The sequence below is a fragment of the Aptenodytes forsteri genome, unplaced genomic scaffold (genome assembly GCF_000699145.1).
Source record: "Aptenodytes forsteri isolate BGI_AS27 unplaced genomic scaffold, ASM69914v1 Scaffold15, whole genome shotgun sequence".
Classification (NCBI taxonomy): domain Eukaryota; kingdom Metazoa; phylum Chordata; class Aves; order Sphenisciformes; family Spheniscidae; genus Aptenodytes; species Aptenodytes forsteri.
Window position 1 is genome coordinate 24,331,336 of NW_008795129.1, and position 19,871 is coordinate 24,351,206.

The window sequence follows — 19,871 nt, forward strand, 5'->3', positions numbered from 1 at the left end:
TATTTTATTTTATTTTATTTTATTTTATTTTATTTTATTTTATTTTATTTTATTTTATTTTATTTTATTTTATTTTATTTTATTTTATTTTATTTTATTTTATTTTATTTTATTTTATTTTTTCTTCTTCTATCTTTCCATGTGTAATCTACATTAACCCTCCTTCCAGAGGCACTGCAGCATGTCAGACATTTTTGGTAATATAATCCAAAATGAAGTTGGAGCTGAATTGGTAATATCATCCTTGGTCAGGTCTTACACTCTTGGCCTGGTGGTGGGCATGCCAGCATCCTTTATACTCAAGAAAATGACCAGCGCCTGATGCGCACAAGACCGTAGTGTGGATGAAGGTGGTCAAACAGTCCCTACCACATTAGTGTTTCCAGAGTTGTCTGAAGGGTGGGAGGTGTGCTACACTCACGACTCTCCATCCTTATGAATCCATTGCTGTCCTACCGCTAAGGAATGTCAGTGAGCACAGACCTCAACACGGGGCTAATATTTTACTTAGAGTAAAGGAGAAATATCCCTACCAACCACCTACATCTACGTATTCAGACTGATATTTAGTTCTGATCACTGATAAAATAAAACTAGCATATGTTATTGTACAGCTTTCCATGCCATAAAATATTGCAACACTATTGACAAAACTCAGCTGGTATAAATGACTGGGCAGTGAATTATTAACTAATCTAATGGATTTTCTGGTACCACCCAGATTATAGCAGTAAATTCCAAATTAATTTAATTGGGCCCAAGCTGCAGTTTTCCAATATAATTAAAAAGGAAAAACATAGAAAGCAGAGGCAAATCAAGTCAGTGCTTGCTGACATTAAGTGGCTTTGACTTGAAAAGGTATCGCTAACATTCAAAAGTGAAAATGAGAAAGATAACTGGGTTAGAAAGACATTTGCAAGCTGCTTGCACTCTATTGACTTTAAACAAGAAGATAAGCCTGCTTCCTCCAACCTTGTTACCCTGAAGAATGAGTGAACTGTCAGGAAATCCTTATGGCCTGTGTAAATCCAATATACTGTATAGACAGGATACAGCAATATCTCACTGTTTTAACTGCCCTGATCTATTTTGTCTGCAGAACCATATTTATCACAGGAAACAAATACCTCATCTGTTGATGTATTTAATTCAGATAATCTAAGAGAAGTTCAGTACAGCCAATGAGCATGGGAAGCCAAAGGAATAAGGATGTCAGCTCGGACCTTATTTGACCCCCAGGTTTTGCCTATCTCCTCCTGATCGGAGCAGTCCTCTGACACATTGAGTAAACCAAATGGAAAGATCTTTTAAGTAGTAGCAATCTTTCTGGGAGGCAGTAGAGGCTCTTTCTGTTAGTAAGGTAATTGGCTAGTGGCAAAGAAAAATCTCATAGAGAAGGAGGGAAAGGTCTTGTATCTAAAAACTGAAGCTGGCTGCAGCGAGAAAATACCTAGGCAATATTAATGTTTATATAACTATTTATATTTATATTAATATAAATATATATGAGTGGCTTCTCATATATGGAAACAAACCTTCAGTTAACGCATGGTATTTTGAGAAATTTGAGCAACGTTAACAAATTTATTTTGAGTTTAGTTTATTAGCTAGTACTTAAAAGAATTTCTGTTGTTAGGAACATGACTTTTAGTCATGGTTAGTCTGTTGGACAAACCATGAGACAGTTTGCTCTCTAATGGCGAATCAAACACATTCTTAACCAAAGCCCTGCCTGAACTTTAGCAACTCCGATGCAAGTCAAGCAGAAATTTCCTGCATTTCTGAGGTCTCTGAGGTTTAAGCTGATAAGGTAGAAGCAGTGAAGGGAAAGTTTGGTTTTGCACCAAGTAGTGTTAAACATGCCAAACCAATTCTGATTTGTCTTTACTGTTAAAAACCTGCAGACAGGATGTGAGCAGTAATTCTCAGGTGGTGTCTTACATCAGGCTCCCCGCAGTCGCACTCCTCTCCATCTTCCACATAGCCATTCCCACACTTCTGTCCACCAAAGGACTCCTTGACTTCAGGCAAGTTAAACAGACACATTCCCACTCCTTTTTCCAGGCTGTTTTCCAGGTCCTTTCTACTGCAGCTACTGAATACCATGGGAAATGGATAGCTAGAAGAAAAATACACAGAGACAAAAAAAAGAGGTAGTATTATCAGATGAAAACATCTCTCTCCTGTCCTGCTGGTGACCTTTTAGCACATCTGTGCACAAACACGAAGATTGCGTTCATTTTTTTTAACCCTTTAACATAGGATTGAGAAATAGCAATTCACTGTGAAATTGTGCCCAAAACATTTAGTAATTTCTGACTGTGAGTAAGGGAATTTCCATAATTTTCACTTAAATTTGTAGCTGCTGTTAAGGATTGGAAGTGTTCACGTTTGGAATTCCTTATCCCTCTTTTGCATATATAGTTATACAGCAAATTTTGATCATGAGCCTAAAGAAATACTGGGCTTGCAAGGAGGATTCCCGCATTTACAGGACTGCAAAATATCCTAATCCTTCTTGGAAAATTCAGCCTCAAATGGCAAATTCATTCATCTTGCTCTGCAGTATGGCAAACTTCCTGCTCTTTTCAGGAAAAAAATAGAGAAAAACACCGAGTTACTTGATAAGAGCCTGCTTGTGCAATTCATCAAAGTTGAGCTTGGGAACTGCATGATTAAAGCAAATACAGTTCTTACTTTAAATCAGGATGACTGTAAAGACACTATTGAAAATATACATTTTTTGAATTCACACTGCTGAGAGCAGGATTTGGCCCTGCTGTGCAGGTACATAGTGGCTTTGATTTCTTTTGGAAAATACATGGACAATGTTATCAAAATGATCCAGTGTAGTACAAATATCACCAGATAATTTGTGTTTTTCTGTTGGAGGACTTAATTCCATTCTCACTAATGAACATTTGCAGTTTGATTCACAGATATGAGACAAAGTGGCACCTGGATCTGGCCATCAGAGTCATGTCCTAAAGTCTGCTGTGCCCTCTCTGCACTGAGATGTGCACATAGTTACGTTGAATCTGGATCACAACCAAGTCATAAAACAGCATCTCCCCTAAGACTTGGTACCTTCGTCACTGCTGCTCCATGGTCCAACAGTAATTCAACATTATGGCAGCACAGGGAGCCAACCTGACAATGACTGGACTTTATTCACTAAATGCTTTGTATCAGTCACATGTTATTAGGGCATAATCTTTACAGACGAGCAAGATAATAGATGGAAGTTCTGCACTGCTGAACTTCAGAATTCTATTAATCTACTGTTGTTCCTAACATCCTGAAATGAAAAGCTTGCTTTGTGAATGATGATGCCTATAGGTATCAGAAAGGGATAATTTCTATTAAAAAAAATAAATGTTTGACAATTACAAATGCAATAGACCTTTCTCTGCTGACATAAGGAGGTTAATTAGGATCTTCTACGAAGGTTATGGGTACCTTGCAGAACAGAATTTATTTTGTGCCTATTTAAAATTATCTGTTTTACAGAGTCGTTTGCGATAAAACAACCAGCTCATTGGAAAAGAACATAAACATGACTCTGAAGAAGAAAATAATTTTTGTGGATCACTATAGGGCTTGTCTAGTTAAACCAGGTCTGTGATTCACTGACATATGACTTCAGAAAGCTAATAGGCATCTCCACTTTAAAAGCTGATTTCTGGAAAATATCAATGTTTAGGCAAAATGACAGAGTCTAAGATTAATAAAGAAATTTCAGAATAGCATGAGGTAGGAGTCAGGCTGCTAGCTGCAGCTCTGGGCCCCAAGGGAAAATAGGGAAGGTACTCAGAGTAATGGAACAGAAAATAAAGGCACTTGGAAAACCTCCTACTGACCATTTTATATTGAGCAATTGGAGATGTTCTTAACAGGACACCACAAACTCCTGTCCTACTCTTAGTTTGATCAGAAAAAAAAAACCCACAAAATTTTGTTTACGTGACTATGAACAAGTAGATGGATGTACACTACTATCAAACACCAGAAAAAACTCAAGAAACCCAGATACATCTGACTGATAAATCCTGCACAAAATATAGGAGTGCTTGATCAGACATGATCCTCATATCAAAGTATGAATAAATGAATACTGCATTATCCAGGCAAGATCCTTCACTTCAGTGACACAGATTTACTTTGATATCCACTGAAATGAGACAGGGAGACATACATACCTTACACAGACTGAAATCAATTCAGGAACACAAATAACGCATTTTTCCCTGTGCCATATGTCTCAGCCACACACAGATCATAAGAATAGCTCACCAGTCAAAACTGTCAATATTTTAGGGCTGTTCCTTTGTATCCATGAATGCTCAGGGTCATTTGCATGAATGTGAGATGTGTCTGTCCATCACCGGAAGAACAGAATCCTTACTCTGTACCAGAGGTGAAATAATGTCATTGTTAATGAATGAGGTTTCTGTTTCCCCCCAAAGGAACTACAAGCTGTTTCCTATTTTGAACTGAGATCCATTCATCTTCTGGCTTTTCCTGCTCTTGATGCTGATTTCCTCAGCTGACATCAGTGCAGCACATGTTATTTGATGAAATTTTCTGAAAATACTTTTTCTTTACGAAGTAAGCCCAAAATAAAGCAATACAAAATGAGAGATGGACCCAAAAAGTGGAAACAGAGCAACTGAAGGGTAACCACACCATGCAAGAGAAGATCCCACATCAATTGATGCCAGTTGTTATTTCATAGGAAACATAATTGATCTTTAATACCGTGATATTCTGACACACAACCATTCTTCATTTCTTTGACAAAAAAAAAATCCCATGTAACAGCCACAGCGTTTGATCATTGTGATTTTAGGCCACATTTTGGCTGTCTTTGCAATTTTAAAGCTGTTTCATCAGAAGCATGAAATCCCTGGCAGATGGGAAGGGAAGCTATAGATATCTGATGTCAGTAGCATTAGGCACGATGTTTAAGTGAATCTGGAGCTTGTGAAAAACGACAAAGTAATGGTCATGTGAAAGAAACTCGTCTTCTGAACAAATGCAGCAAGCTTCCTTGCACTACCCTGTTACGAGGCTTCAGACCTCACCTGGAAGGACTACCTTTCGGTGGGAAAAGGTAATGGGGTCTCAACAGTAAAGTCAGTCCTCGACCTGTCTCCAAGATTTCAGTAACATGCTGAACAGGGATATTTGTGCCTTCTGTGGTAGCTCAGACACTTATCCTATCGGAAAAACCCTCAGCTACCAGCTCATATAGGCCATTGGAGAACCTTCCAGAGGTAAAAAACTCATTAGCAATCGGTATATTCCGTTATCCTTCACTCAAGACATTTTCTTTTACAGATCCTTATTTTTCTGCAGTTGGGAAGAGAAAGGAAAGTTTAGTCCAACCTAATTCCTATTCTAAGATGCTGAATAGCCCACACATGTTCTACACCATTTGAGTCTGTAGATTTAATACACAATGGATCATTTTGTCAAACCATTCTGGCTGTGGGTACTACTCTACAGAACTCAAATCGTGCCCAGCACTACATCAGTCTCTTCAGTGGGTTTACAGCAAGGAAAATAATTTCAGAGTCTTTCTACCCCTCTTGAATCCAGAGCATTCCTCAGTGTCTCCTTGGTGCTTAAAAGATGCTCTTAATCTCAAGCAATGAATATCCTAGTTCCCAGCAAAAATAGCTTTGACTGCTCCTGCAAATGAGAGCTTCACAGTAGTAAGAGGATGCCTGGTAATTGATTCCTTTAGAAACATAGTCTGGTCTTGTCCCATTCATTTATATTTCAAGTGCTCAAGCCATTCAAATGCCAGTTTTCCTTATGTAGTTTTGCATTTAGCCTGTATTAGATGGCTCCTTTCATTAACTAAGTGAAGTGGCATCATCACTGTGTCAAGTCCCTTTTAAGAACAGAGAGTTCTTTGTACTAGCACTGTGTTGCCCAGCATAGGCTTTTTTTGCATGAACTATAAAAGTTCATCTCTATCACCTCCATTTCAGAGGCATTCCCCCTCCTAATGGGCTGAATAACAAGAGAGTACAAGCACAGAAACAGAGAGAGTCACTGCCCCAGAAAATTATAGTCTTAAGAGATCAGACAGGGAAAGCATTCAGGAGAAAAAGAGTGGCTACTGATTCATGCAGGTTAACACAGCAGAGCAGCTGCAGACCCAGCATCGATACCACTGCTGAGGCTGGTGTGCCATGTTCACCATTGCTGTCTTTTTCATTGCTCCATCTGGAAAATGCATGGAGGGGCACTGACTTGGGCTGCAGGAGATCTTTGCTCCATTCCAAACCCTACCACTGCATTGCAGCAATACCTTGGGAAAGCCATCTGAAGTGAAACTCCCTTAGTTCCTCCAAACCATGTCTGTCTACATCTGTAGGCGTCTAAACATTTAGTACCTTGGATCTACCTCCACTGTTTCTCCACCGTTCCTCCACCATAAAACACAACATATTTTGCTGTTTCTCAGGAAGCATCACTGAAGAGGTAACACCATCAATGCTTCTGGCAATTCTCTATGCATTGCACAGGAGGATAAACTGCAGGTTCACAATATCTTGAAAACTAACATTTTGACTATTATGATTATCGCTATCCAATCTCAGTTTTTTTTCTTATTCAAGAACTGTAGGACTTTTATAAAGTAACTGCCTTGTTCTCTCCAAAATGTTGGTTTACATACCCACATACATTATATGTATATATAAATTATGTATCTATTTATAGGGTTCATTTATTCCAGTTCATATCGCAACCTGATTATTCAGCATTATGGCAATGTTTATAGAGAGCCTTTTACCAAAAGGCCCTGAAGTGTTTTACAATTATTCACTCAATTAAAATGCACAACAGCCCCAAAGAGCTCTATTAAGTACCACCAGGCCTTCCTCCCTGAGGTAATATGATAATTGGAGATTATATTAATTTTAAAAGGGCATTTTGATTTTCCAGAGCATACTTATTGAAACAACTGTTGACTAGCTAATATCCAAAGGTGCAGAAAACTGGGACTGGGCTTTGTCCAGAATGCTTGAAAAATCAAGCCTGAGAGGCCATATCTGGAAATAGCTAAGGCATCAGCCATGCTTTTTAGGAGCATGAAGGTGCTCAAGGACAAGAGGGGTGCTGAGTCCCAGCCCTCTGAGCCAGAAATTTCACCAGTGAAGCACCTGAATTTCCAACACAGTCCATGACAACACCTTGTCTGAACTGAACATCGCAGGGTCTCTTTGTGTCTGTCTCGACCCTAGGACCCTTTGAGATTCACAAATATGAATACTTACTCTCCTTAGTCTCCAGAATTCTTGATTTTTGGCTGCACAGTGGCTCACTTACAACTGGAGAGGAGGAGAGCAATTCAGATCCTTTTATTGGAGGCAGAAGATGTGAGTTTGAGCTCCCTCTTGTTCAGACTCTACAGAATAACTTATGCACAAATGTGTAGGTTTTCTGTTGCATATCCCAGTCTTACATAGGAACCTAAAAATAGGGTTTCTTTAACTTAAAAAATAGAGATAGGGTTGCTTTTGTTAAATCACTGATTTTTCCATAGAAAAAATGTCAGCAGTAGAGAGAGTAACACAAGAATAAACTTCTAGAAGGTAGAAGCTCAAGCGACATGAATGTTTCTAGACCCAGTGAGGTGTTGATTTCAAGGAACTATGACAATTTTCCAGCCTCCTCTAACTCCTGATCTAATTGACATAATTCTTTCCCACTAAAAAGCATCCCCCTTGGTTTTAACCTTCTAGACATTATTACTACTCTCCATCTCTTGAAAACAACTTTTAATGGTTTCCTAAGAGATATGAGCCTACTAGAATAAAACTGGATTTGCTATTAGATGACATTTTTTGACACTTCAGCTATTCTATACAGTAAGTATGTTAATGAATTAGTAAGCATAAAGAACATCACAGAATTAGGTATTAAGCAGGAGATAAAATCCAGTTTTCTTTTATATTGAAATAGGTGTTCAAATACTACAGATCCCTTCATGTATAAAGTTCTTTCATTACACATTATTTCATACACCTCATGTTTTAATAGCAATTGTTTAAAAGTAGACAAGTGCCATAATATGGAAGGGCTTTTTAATCTATTATGTAAACAATGTCTTCATTTGTAAGTACTTTTGAGGGATAAAGACACAAATGCAGTTTTAAAGTAGATCCCACAAGCACAATAAAGCAAAGGGAGACCCTGAAGGTATCTGCAGATTCCCTCCCACCCAAAGCTTTTGCAAATGTCAAACACCCAGGACAACTGGGAGGAGGGGGTAAACTGGAAGACTCTTTGGGCTCCTGGAAGATGTGCAGGCAGCACATGATAGAACTTTGTACAAGACACCAGTCCCAGAGCTGATGGGGCACACCTTTTTCAGCAGTGTTGGAAGGATTTAGCTAAAAATGTAGAGTGGTTTTATTTATATAAAGTATTGAAATGGGAAGTTTGCTTCAAAAGGCACTAGATGTCTGACAACTGATACTTATTTTTCTAGCCTATTTTTCACTCTCCTGCTCCTCTTTTATAGTTTCAATCCCTAGAGCATCAATAAAGTAGAGCATGGAATTGGGCCATGTGGTTATACATGACATCAAAGCTCTTGCTGTCTGAGTTCATGGTCAGTGATTTAAAAACAAGCCTAGTTTTCTCCTACAGCTTTTGTCATGTTCACTACATGGTAGTTTTTACACTTCCAATAAAGAACTGTGAATATGTCACACTAGTGGTTAATTTAATTGATGTGTAGTGGCAATGGCTTGTTGTGCTACAATGAAATTTCCAGGGTTATTGAAAAGAAAGTCTTTCCAAGTAAGTGTTTAAACTTCACACACAAATGCTTTAGCTTCATTTTAATTTGGCCCTGGGGATAGTGCACATTCCCAGAATGCATTCAAGTAATCTCGCTTCAGGTGCCTAGATTGGATTTTCATAGCCCCAGCTGAGACTTGACCTCTCCCATTAAACTGAAGGTGAAAATTTAACTACCCGAAATATTCAAAAAGGCAGATTTATAGTACTGAATGTGGGACTTCAGGGCAGATAGCAGTGATGAAACAAACGGCTGGGTGGTTCAGAAAAGTACTTTCTGCAAAGGAACAAAACTTAATGGCTTTATACAGTATACACTATCATGGCTTGATATTTCTGCAGTCACAAAACTGCCAGATAAAACATTATTAGCAGTTACTTTTACTTTGACAAATGTACAGTCAGAGAAGTTTTTTCTTGTTGAGAGGCCTATTGTGACTTTCATTTCTGTGTTCTGGGGGTGAAGCAATACTAAACCAATTTATCAATCCTGACAGTATTCTGACTATATGCTGGAGTTATCTGCATTGCAAAAGCTCTATGGGAATTGAACTCAGACAACCGTTCTTCCTGTTGGAAACCAGACAGCCAAGGAAAGTAGCTATAATCAGTTTGAATTTGCCTCTGGCTCATCTTTTGCTCTGTTTCCTTTTAGACCACTACCTCATTAATAAAAATTTGCTGGATTGCTGAGAGTTCAGGTTTCACAATCTACTACTTAGAATTTGAGGTTAATCCAATGCTGACTACAGTAAAAGTAAAAAAGCAACAAATAGCAGAGGGAGGGATGAAAAGGCTAGGTCAGGTCTGGTCCCAGGCTAAGGAAGAGCAGGGCACCAGGCGTACTGTGCATGCCAGCAGTCGCCTGCAATGAAAGAAACTGTAGATAAGAAGCACAACCAGAATGCCCTGTGTTTAAATTTGTCACACAAAACACAACATCCTCAGTGACTAGCAAATAAAGACAAATGGTCCATCTCGTTGCTCAAAATACCTTGCTGAAGGTGAGCTTCCTACTGATTTCTGGTTAGATAAAAGGCGCTGTTTGACCCAGCTTGAAATGCTAGGGCACCGCTACATCATGATGACACTTCATTTAGTTCCCAACATGATTTTACAACCAGCTTTTGTTTTAGGCAGTTACATTCTGATTTTCTCCCTTGAAAAACCTTGGAATTGTTTTTTAAATAGCTCAGGAGCAGATTGGGAGAAAAAAAAATTCTGACTTTGGGAACGCGGTTTTGAGAGGAGGCACTCTATAGAGAGCATGTTTGGGTGAGGGAGAAGAACAAAATCATTTTTCAAAAACTAAAGCAGACGAAACAAAAGGGAATATCAAACCCAGATTGTAATACAGATAAATCAACCCATGATATTTATTTATGGACATTTCCCTCTTTCACCAGTACAAGCTCCTGTCCTGCCTGTGTGTATCCTAAACACAACTTGTGATATACTGCACCCTAAAGAACGAAAGAAGCATACACAGTTATCCTCCCAGCTGATGTGTGTGTGACCAGCTTGATTTAAAGACCTGCCATACTGTGGGTACTTGGCCTCAGCACAAGGATTTGGGTGAGGATGAGCCTGTATATCAGGTGAGCAGATCAAATGCCAGCAAGTTAAGGGAAGAAGACTCCAAGGATGGCTAAACTCCACAAGGAGGAACCCAGGCCAGGGAGATGAGATTTGGGAAGCAGCCCTCTGGACAAAGCATGTGAAGAAGCTGCCCACTGGGAAGAGCAGTCACAGAAGCATTAAGAGAATGAAGCTTATGGAGATGCCAGTTGGCGAGAAGTGGGTGCTAGAGAAAAATGGCTGAACTCTGCAGAAAGCTGGAAAGAATATATACCTGGGGGACAGGCTCATATTGATTTCACTTAACATCTGTCCTACCTAGGAGTAGGTACTCCGAGACACGAGTATCTGACTTGCAAGCAGCATGGCTTTTTTTTTTTTTTTTAGAAGATCCAGAGGAAAGATAACTGAGGCATAACAGGGCCAGAAATCAGATTGAATTACCCCAGCATTTCCACCTTCCCGGTGTACATACTGCAACATAAGCACTGAGAAAAAAAACAGCTTTTCCCATATCATGTAAATCACCTCAGACAAATGGAAGTCAAATTCTTTAAAAAAAAAAAACCTAAATATAAAGTAACAATGAATCATTTTTTCTAGCTTCCCTCTTCTTTTTCACAGAGCTTGGACGAAAAAAAAAACCCCAAACAACTGATTAGTATCAACATTGTATATAATCATTATTTCAAGCTGTGAGAACAGAATGGATCCAGCCACAATCTGAGACTTCAGGATCCTTAAGCAAGCAAATTAAAGCTTTCACTCACAGGAATGAAAGGCTCCTTAGAAATCTAAAGGAATCCATAGGTATCTTGATGAAATCCTGGCCTTATTGAAGTCCATAGGAGCTTTCCTATCAACTTTGAGGGAGCCTGGATTTCACATCTAATGCCGGTCGGCTGCCAGGAGAACATCAATGACAAAGATGAACGCAATTTCCATGCTACGTTAGAAGAAGCCAGAAAGGCTCCCTAGGACACCAAAGTTATTTCACCTCTTTATTTCCAGTGACTTTACACTAAAATAGGCGGTTGCTTATCTTCATCTCACCACTGGGGCTGTGCCATGCAGTTTTAAAAAGCTGAAATGGAGCCTACCTGCATTTCTGCCACAAGAATCCTACAGTAAATGCATCCGGGACTTTGTAATAGGCTTTGACATTAGAAAAGAAAAAGAATGACTTTGCGGGAAGCAATTGTTGGGGTAAAATGGACATCTTCCTCTCTCTGAATTTTAAACATTTTGCACATCTATCCCAGGCACAAAAGACTCTGCGATTCCCATGACAACTGTGGCAAATGCAGCTGTAGGCATCATTTAATTACAGTGATTCAGCCTTCCAAGTCAACATCAATTCCTTAAAGTGCTTCAGGGCATACAACACATGTTCAAAAAGGAGCGTTCATGTGACCTTAAGAATATGTCCTTTAAGGTATGTTTCCATTTATACTCTTGGAATTTGGAATTCATTAACACCAATTAAAACTGGACATTGTGTGCTTAATTCTCCATGCACTGCACAACAGATTTATCCCTGCAGGTTGAAAAATATTTTTGATGAAACAGAAAGCTAAGATAAAGGGAGATGTCCTTACATGATTTGTTCTCATGGGTCATGGCAATAGCAATACTGCAGGAGAAAAATGTCACTTACAGAGCTATATTTTCTATGGATATTACACCGACAAGACAAAATGCAGCTGAGCTCTCACATACCAGCATCCAAGCCAGTAAAACTGTACCCATTCTGGATACACCACATAGTAGAAAACGTGACTTGTCTTTAAGTATCTGCTATAAATAATCAGACCAGAAGTAAAATGTGTTTTCATTTGAGAACTAACCTCTCTCCTTGTCAGCTCGCTTACAGAAAATGCATGCTGTAAATCTGTACGAGTTCTCCTCTAGAATACACCAAAAAAGCCAAATATTTTCACTTCTAACAGCACATCTACTGAAATGTGAAAGAGTAAAACAAAAAGCAAAAATCTTTTTCTTAAAGATCTGCGCCGTAGCTCTGTGTGCTAATTGTTAACAGTGACCCACTCCTATGAAGGACTGGGAAACGTGCAACGTATTTCAAGCAATGCTACTAATTCTTCAACGCAGATCTTACTTACTTCAACAATTAAATATATCTGTAATGTATGGAAATTATTAACAAAAAGGAATGCCAAATGCACTGCAGACATGGGGCTACTTGGAGTTAAGTGACAGACTGACATAAATCTATTCTGTAATCTCGTGGCTGTTTCCTACTAAAGGAAGGACCAGAATGCAATGTGCTAAATTACTAGGGCACAGGGATAAGTTACTTACTTAAGTTTTTTTAAAAAAGCAGTTGCAGTGCTGGCACAACAGACCTAGCTCTGTCACAAGCAATTTATTACATCAGTATATCAACTTTATTAAAAAAAGAAAAAGACAACAAAGAAGTCTGTCTTTGTGCAGAGCTCAGCTCAGACTGGTTTGGAAACATAAACAGCTTCAGAGTTTAATTAGAAACTGTTTACATCTTAAAGATAATTTCATTTTCTTCAAATTGTAACAGAGGTAATTCCAGATAGTTCTGCTGACTCCACGGTTTAATGTCTCTAAGCTGCCAGACCAAAAAATGCAAAGTGAGGTCTGCACAGCTGAAAACAAACTGAGAGGGGTCAGGAAATACTGTGCTAACTAATAATGGTTTGATTATCTAATGTTTAACAGCTCTGCAGCTACAAGATGCTGCGAGATGTCTAGAAAGAAGAGAACCAGTCAGTAAATTAAAGTGTCCTTTCCCACACTGTATTTCTGATTCTTGTCCCATTTCTAGCATGACCTTTTGCCTTTTTTGTAGCTTTTGTTTTTGTTTTTTCTACCTTGTGAAGTGTTGGAATAAGTGGTTTTCACTTCAAGTTGATTTGGTACCAAAGCCAAAATGCTGTTTTCATGGCACACCTGACTGTGTCCTGAAGCTAGTGTGCTGGAAATCTCTGGAGGGTGTATGTTTTCATAGCCCGGTTCTGTAGACTCCAGTTCAGAGTTTGAATAACCAAAATCAAGGTGACCTTATATCCTGCTTCCTTGAGATCATTTTTCAAAAGGAAGAAATGTGATTGAAACTAATACTTAATACAATAAATGACACATATGATTAGTACTTTCCTAACTTGTCCTTAATAGATTTTAACTATGTTTTATTTATTTAACGACATGTTTATAATGTAGTAAAATATTTTTTTTTGTATGGCAGTTTAAAAACAAAAGTCAAACAAAAGCAGATGACAAAATAACAAGACTGCCCACAAAAGGCTTTGAGAGCCAACCCTACTGAGCAAAATGGTTCTCCAGGAGACATCAGCCACCCATCTATCATGCAAATATATACTTATGCATTATAAAATCAGCATTAGTGTTACTAGCCTTCTTTTGATGTGCAGTCCTAAACCTCATTAATGGTAATGAGTGATACACAAGGGAAGAACAGACCTTCAGCACCATCAAAGGACATCAGTTGTGTAACACACTTTAATGATAGGGTGCTGTTCCCTCAGATGCTGCCCTTGGGGGGGAAGGCAGACGAAGAAGCTGCTGAGCATCTCCTCACCCTGACCCAATCCTGCTGTTCACAGTTCCCCCAGTTGCACTGGGATAACTGTACGCCTGAACTGCCAGACAGATCACTAAATAATCTTCATTAGTATACATTCTTCTGCCCCGACAAGCCTTGTTTTAAACTTGGATGATTTCCATCATCTGGATTATCACGTAGTCCCACAAAACGCTATTCTAGTTCACCAGAAGTGGAAGTAAACTGCAGCACAGGAGCAAATCGCATTGGGGTTTAGATCCATGGGCCAATTTCTCTGCCCAAACCCATATTTCATGGTGTGGGTGTAATGTGATAATCAGAAATATTGGGTGGCTTTTGGATAGAGACCCTATACACAGATTCTGTAATTCACATGCCCATGACCTACCATTTAATTCTACTTTAATAGAGAGAACAAGCTGACCTTGATGGTCCTTCCCATCTTTAATTTTTCCCCATTTCTCCTCAGTAGTACTTAGATTGAGTCAATTAGTTTAATTTGGGACTGTCAGCCGATTCTTAACAAATTGTATTTTGCTCTCACCCTCATTCACAAATATGCAGCTTCCCATTGGCTATCTGTTTTAATTCTAACATAAAGGTTTCAATTTTACTTAAAAACATACTGATAACAGGGGGTGTTTTTTGGATTCGTTAAAAAAAAAAAGTCCTCTCCAAATTTCAGCAGTAAATGAACCAGTATTTTTCTATATACTTTGTACAATTTCTACTATGTGCTCTTTCTGTGTTCCTAATTGTTCTCCTCCCCCAAACCCTACCTCCAAAAACTCAATAATTAAAGTGAAATTGTGTACTGAGAGGCAATTACTCAAAATTAGCTGTTATTTTGTACTGAGAGGCACAGTTCCATAAAATTCCTCTAAAATGATGAGCAATAGCTGAGAGGTTAAAGAATTGATCTCAACTCCATTTCTCCTTTTTTTTCACTTATGATCTCTACACAAAACCCGGTCCCCTGACTGGAACAGAGCCCCAGGCTATCCTGCAGCACAGGCAAAACACAGGCATTTCCACCAGCACGAAGTCACAGTGTCACAGTCCAAACTCCACTTGAATTTAAAACCTGACCAAATCAGAAAGATGTACCGACTTTAAATTCTAGCTGTGAAAATGGAAATGGCAACACAAGATCCAAGATAAGAACAGCAGAAAAAAAAAGCAGGCATAGAAGGATTCAATTCATTCTTTGACTTTTCCAAAGGAACATCATTCTAAAAGGAACATGACAAAGGGGAGTTGTTGTGCGGAGAAATTGTCATAGAGAAGCTGCTTCCTTGTTTATGTTACTGGCCTAGACCTTCCTGCATGGCACCAAATGGCTTTCTGCCCCTTATGCTTTGTGCCATCACTGGGATACAAACCAGCACACGCCCTGGAACAAGGCAACTCTTGGAACAGAGAAAAAACAAGCCTACTAGGCATCTAGATTAACATAAGTTTCTGAAGAGATATTCTTTCATTTAAATGTCTGTTGTGCAAATAGCAATGGCAAAGACCTCTCACACATCAGGTTTTGCACTTTCTAAATATATACCACTTGTTTTGTGTCTTGAAACAATAGCCCATACAGTATTTTTCTCTTCCTAAGGATTTGTTATTTTCAACTACTTTGCATTTATTTAATCTTTTCTTCATCATAGTCTTTGAAGAGAAGCAATTTACAGCCAAGGTAGAAATAAGAGTCGAAGTAGACTTACATGACCTGCTGCCAGCCTGTGCTTGATGTGCAGCAGGATTTGGAAGACTGGACACAAAGTGACAGTGCTTGATGCTAGAGTTCAAGGGCATTTGAAGGTATGCCCTTGCAGACACAGTCATGGTTCCTCAGCACAAACCTATCCTGCCTTCCTACTACTGTACTTGTTTGCAAGGACAAACTCCAAGCTGGTTTGCATTTTCCATTTGTAGTTTCAGTGCAATGGGGTAAGTGGGGTCTGCTGAATGGGTGTGTAAAAGCTCCCCATGATTTACAGCTGTAAAGACAGCTTTCAGCCTATGGTTAAAGCATGCACCCTTCCAGGTTAATATGAGGTATTTTATCTCACAATACATGGATAGCAAAAGAAATGGGGTGTGGGTAGCAGGGCAAACCTGGAGAAAATCTCTATCGTTCCCATAGCCAGGTGCAAATGGGACTGCAGGCGAGACTACAAAGCAGCCCTTTTCCCATCATCCTCTTTTCTAACAGCATGGTGAAAACCTGCTTTTGTCTACAGAAGTGCAAAGAGAGATGAAACAAACGGCTCTATCCTAGGAGCCTGCCTGGCATTTCAGTTAGCCATGGCTGGGATGATTCAGCAACAAGAACTGATCCAGGTAAGAGCAACACATTTCTGCAAGATGGCAAGGAAAGAAGCTTTCATTACAGCAAGTCATGGGACTCCGCAAAGGGATGGAGACTACAGTAGGATCAGCATCTGAATAAGCCTGGTAAAACTGGTTGTCTTTAATGGATTCCTGGTCTCTCATTAACACCTAAACTAATGGGGGGGGATAGACAGGCATCAAGGAGTACTTTCTGTTAGAGGGAAGGAAGAACATGTTTACAGCATGCTCAACTTCCCTGATGACAAGTTAGTTGTGTAAGTCACCTATATATAAACTAGAAGAGCATGCTATTGGCAAGGACAGAGACATGTGGGTGAGGGCAAATATAAACCCTTGGGTTTACAAGAGGGAAGAAGACTAACTAAAAATGTTTAAGGCTGGCAAGAAATTTCAAGTGCATATTAACTCTTAAGCTTTCAACTACTTTGGGGGAACTTAACCGGTTTCAACCCCCATGGAGATACCTGTGCTCAATATTGATGAAAAAAAGTGCATTTCCAAAATTATTAAATAAACAAGCACTGCTAATTGGCATAATTTTGCTCCACAATTTAGTTTGTGCTAAATTCTGCTTTTAGTTGCAGTGGCATAAATCTAGACTGATGCCTTGGGTTTCATCAGAACTCTTCTGTATTTACCTAGCTGTCAGGAAGAGTATTTTCACTCCTAAGAGTGGAAACTTTAGGGAGATACTTGGAAAACAAGTGGAACACTGAAATGGCCTCGCTCAGTCAGCCTTGTCCCTTAGTCTTCAGATACTGCGATCTAAGTAAAAAGATTTGCAAATCTCTTTAAGACTTGTTATATCCTTCTTTTTCACTTGGAACAGTCTATGGTCAAAACAACTAAAGAAACTGAAGGAATATCATTAAAACATATGCATAAAAAAGGGAACAATGTATTAGTATTAAATATTTCCTTGTTGATATGATTTCTATAGCAAAAAACCCCTTCTACAGTGGGATTTATGTAATTTCCATAGCAGATATTTGAATCCCTAAAAGGCCTGGAATGCCACAAATTTGGGGTTTTATATGCTTAATTCCATGTTATACAAAATATATTTTGCTAAAGTAGCAGGTCTTTAAGGCATTTGTAGCTCACACAGAAGTGGTACACATCTTGCTGGTATCTTTTAAGAGTAAAAGCTATAGGAAGCTCATTAAAGGATAGATCCAACAGAGTTTAAATTCCACACTGATCCCTGGAGATTTTTTCCACCAATAAGTAATTTCCAAGACCTCTTCAAAGACTGAAACATAAGAACTGAAAGAAGATGGCAATAATTAATGAAATCACTTTTAAGTAAAAAACCTTCAAACATTCCCTTTTGCTCCACAACCACACAAATGACTCCAAAGTTAAGTTTACAGAGGCTTTTCTGTTATAACCCAGAAATTTCCTATTCTTTTTGGATATCAGGTAAGGACTTCTCAGGGGCTTGTACTTTTTACACTAGCTTCAGCCCAAAGATTTTTTTTTCCTTGCACTTGTTAAATCTACCTTAAACCAATAGAAATTAGAAGAGCACAGAGCGAGTGCCAATGAGTATACTGAGAGAGCAGGCTGTCTCTCTAAATGTATTTGGCTTCCTGGGATGGCCTTTGTTTTGATGTTTTTCCTATTCTAAGAATGTTTTTCAAGTAGGGAATATTAATTTGGCCTTCCCTTAACAGACACGTACTTCCAGAGCCGAAAACTCTTCAGCGTTCCTTGAATAATGGTGCTCAGAGGAATACTACTGTTGGTCAGATGTTGGGTAAATATTCAAAGTGTTAATTTTAAATTGGTAAAATGCAGTTTGCCTTAAGGCATAAAGTATTCTCCCAGAATACTTATTACAGATCGACAGCACAGTATGAAGGTAAAGCCTAAGGCTATAAACCTGATGTTAAAATTTCCATTTATAAATCAATAATCACTGCAAACAAAACAGCCTGCTCAGTTCTGTGAATGCCACAACTCTTCCTCAGGCACAAGTTGTATATAGTTTGGTAAGAATCCGAAGAGAGCGTTACAAAGCTGAAGTATAACCTGATGGCCCCCTCCCCAAACTGTCAAAACTGTGGGGTGCTAGAGTTGGGCACGGACAGCCTTGCTGAAGGAAGCACAGCCTTTAATCTGTAAGGTGCTACAGAAACCCCAACATGAAGTGAGCTGAGCTGCTTGGACTCATATCTGAGGAAGACACTGAGCAGGTACAACCTTGGTCTGTCCATGCCCTGAGCCAACCCAGAGCCAAGTGTCTGGACTGGCACATCCAGCACAGAGGACAGCTTCAGGTACACCCAAAGGACTCTGGTGCAGAAGGCAGAACCAGGGAAGAGCTATCTAATCTGATGTTAGAGATACCTTCACAGGATGATTTCGGATAGTGTCTAGAATTTTCTGTCCTGAGAGCATCTCCTGCATTTATTTCCAAAGTGGAGTAACTGGATGCCCAACCAGGAATTCAGCTGAGATGACTAAAGCTTGCATGCACCTTTCAGGAGCTCAGAGCCCAGAGCTCAGACCTGTCTGCCCACTGCTTACCAGCTACTGCATCACCTCACCTCAGAGCCCTGTTTCCAGTTTGAGTTTGTTTTCACAGTGTGCATAGGAGCCCTGACATGCTGCAGAATGCAGTTCCATACGGATATTTAATACCTATTGTTTTAGAAGAGCCAAGGTATTTTTCTTTTCCAAACTGTAGAAATCATTCTCATCCTCCTCCACACACACAACTCTCTTTTGTTTGTCTCTTAACTTGCTGTGCTTGGCCTCTGGCCAGAATCCCTTTTTCTGCCTTGAAGGAGGGTGACAGCATGCCTTCGAAGAAATGCCAAGGCTGCTGTTAGGCTGACCAGAAGGGAGCAATCCTGCCCAACACTCCCTGGCCTCTCCCAGATCACTCTCCTTCTTTCCCAGAAACATGCAGTCTCAGAGAAGGCAGAGGCTGAGCTGATCACGATTCCCAGAAAAGATTTTTAAGCAACAGGTGAAGTTTAAGCACACACAGAGAATGCTGGAGCTGGAAGAGACATCAGAAGATCATCTAGACTATCCTCTTGCCCCAAGGCAAATCCAGCTGTACCTACAAGACACTGCTGACAGATATTTGTCCGACTGGTTCTTACCAGCTTCCAGTCACAGGCAGTAACATTTCTGCAGGCAATCCAGTCCAGCCCATCGCTTACCATCAGAAAGCTTTGGTAAATCTACTCTCTCTTACTTCAATTTAATCCTATCGGTTCTTGTCTGAATATGGACATGGAGAACTCATTCATTATATCATTCAGTTTCTAACAGTACTTTAAAATACAGAGAAGCAAGCTGTAACTAGTTACCCTTGCCATGGTGCCTGTACTTTTTTTGTGCCTACAAAAACAGTCTGCTTCTCCGTTGACACAGTGCCTTTATCATTAGCAGAGTAACTGTTCAGCACTGACTCAGAGAGATGACCATGGGTTCACTGGCTTTATGTCCCACACTGTCTTATATCTTTTCTTGGAAGATTTCCCTCCAGCCACTGCACCGACCTAACCCCACTGACTTTACAGATTTA

The 19,871-nt window shown here is 39.4% G+C and overlaps 1 protein-coding gene across 2 annotated transcripts in view; it reads right to left on the reverse strand.

Annotated features, from left to right (window-relative positions):
* ADAM12 (ADAM metallopeptidase domain 12) overlaps window positions 1-19,871 on the reverse strand; it is a 190,167-nt gene that overhangs the window by 31,421 nt on the left and 138,875 nt on the right. The window contains exon 12 of one of the 2 annotated variants that reach the window (XM_009277959.1): window positions 1,942-2,119. The exons of the other annotated variant lie outside the window; for it this stretch is intronic. Within the exon in view, the coding sequence (XP_009276234.1) occupies window positions 1,942-2,119 (178 nt within the window). The remainder of the gene's footprint in view (window positions 1-1,941; window positions 2,120-19,871) is intronic. 2 annotated transcript variants of the gene reach the window in all.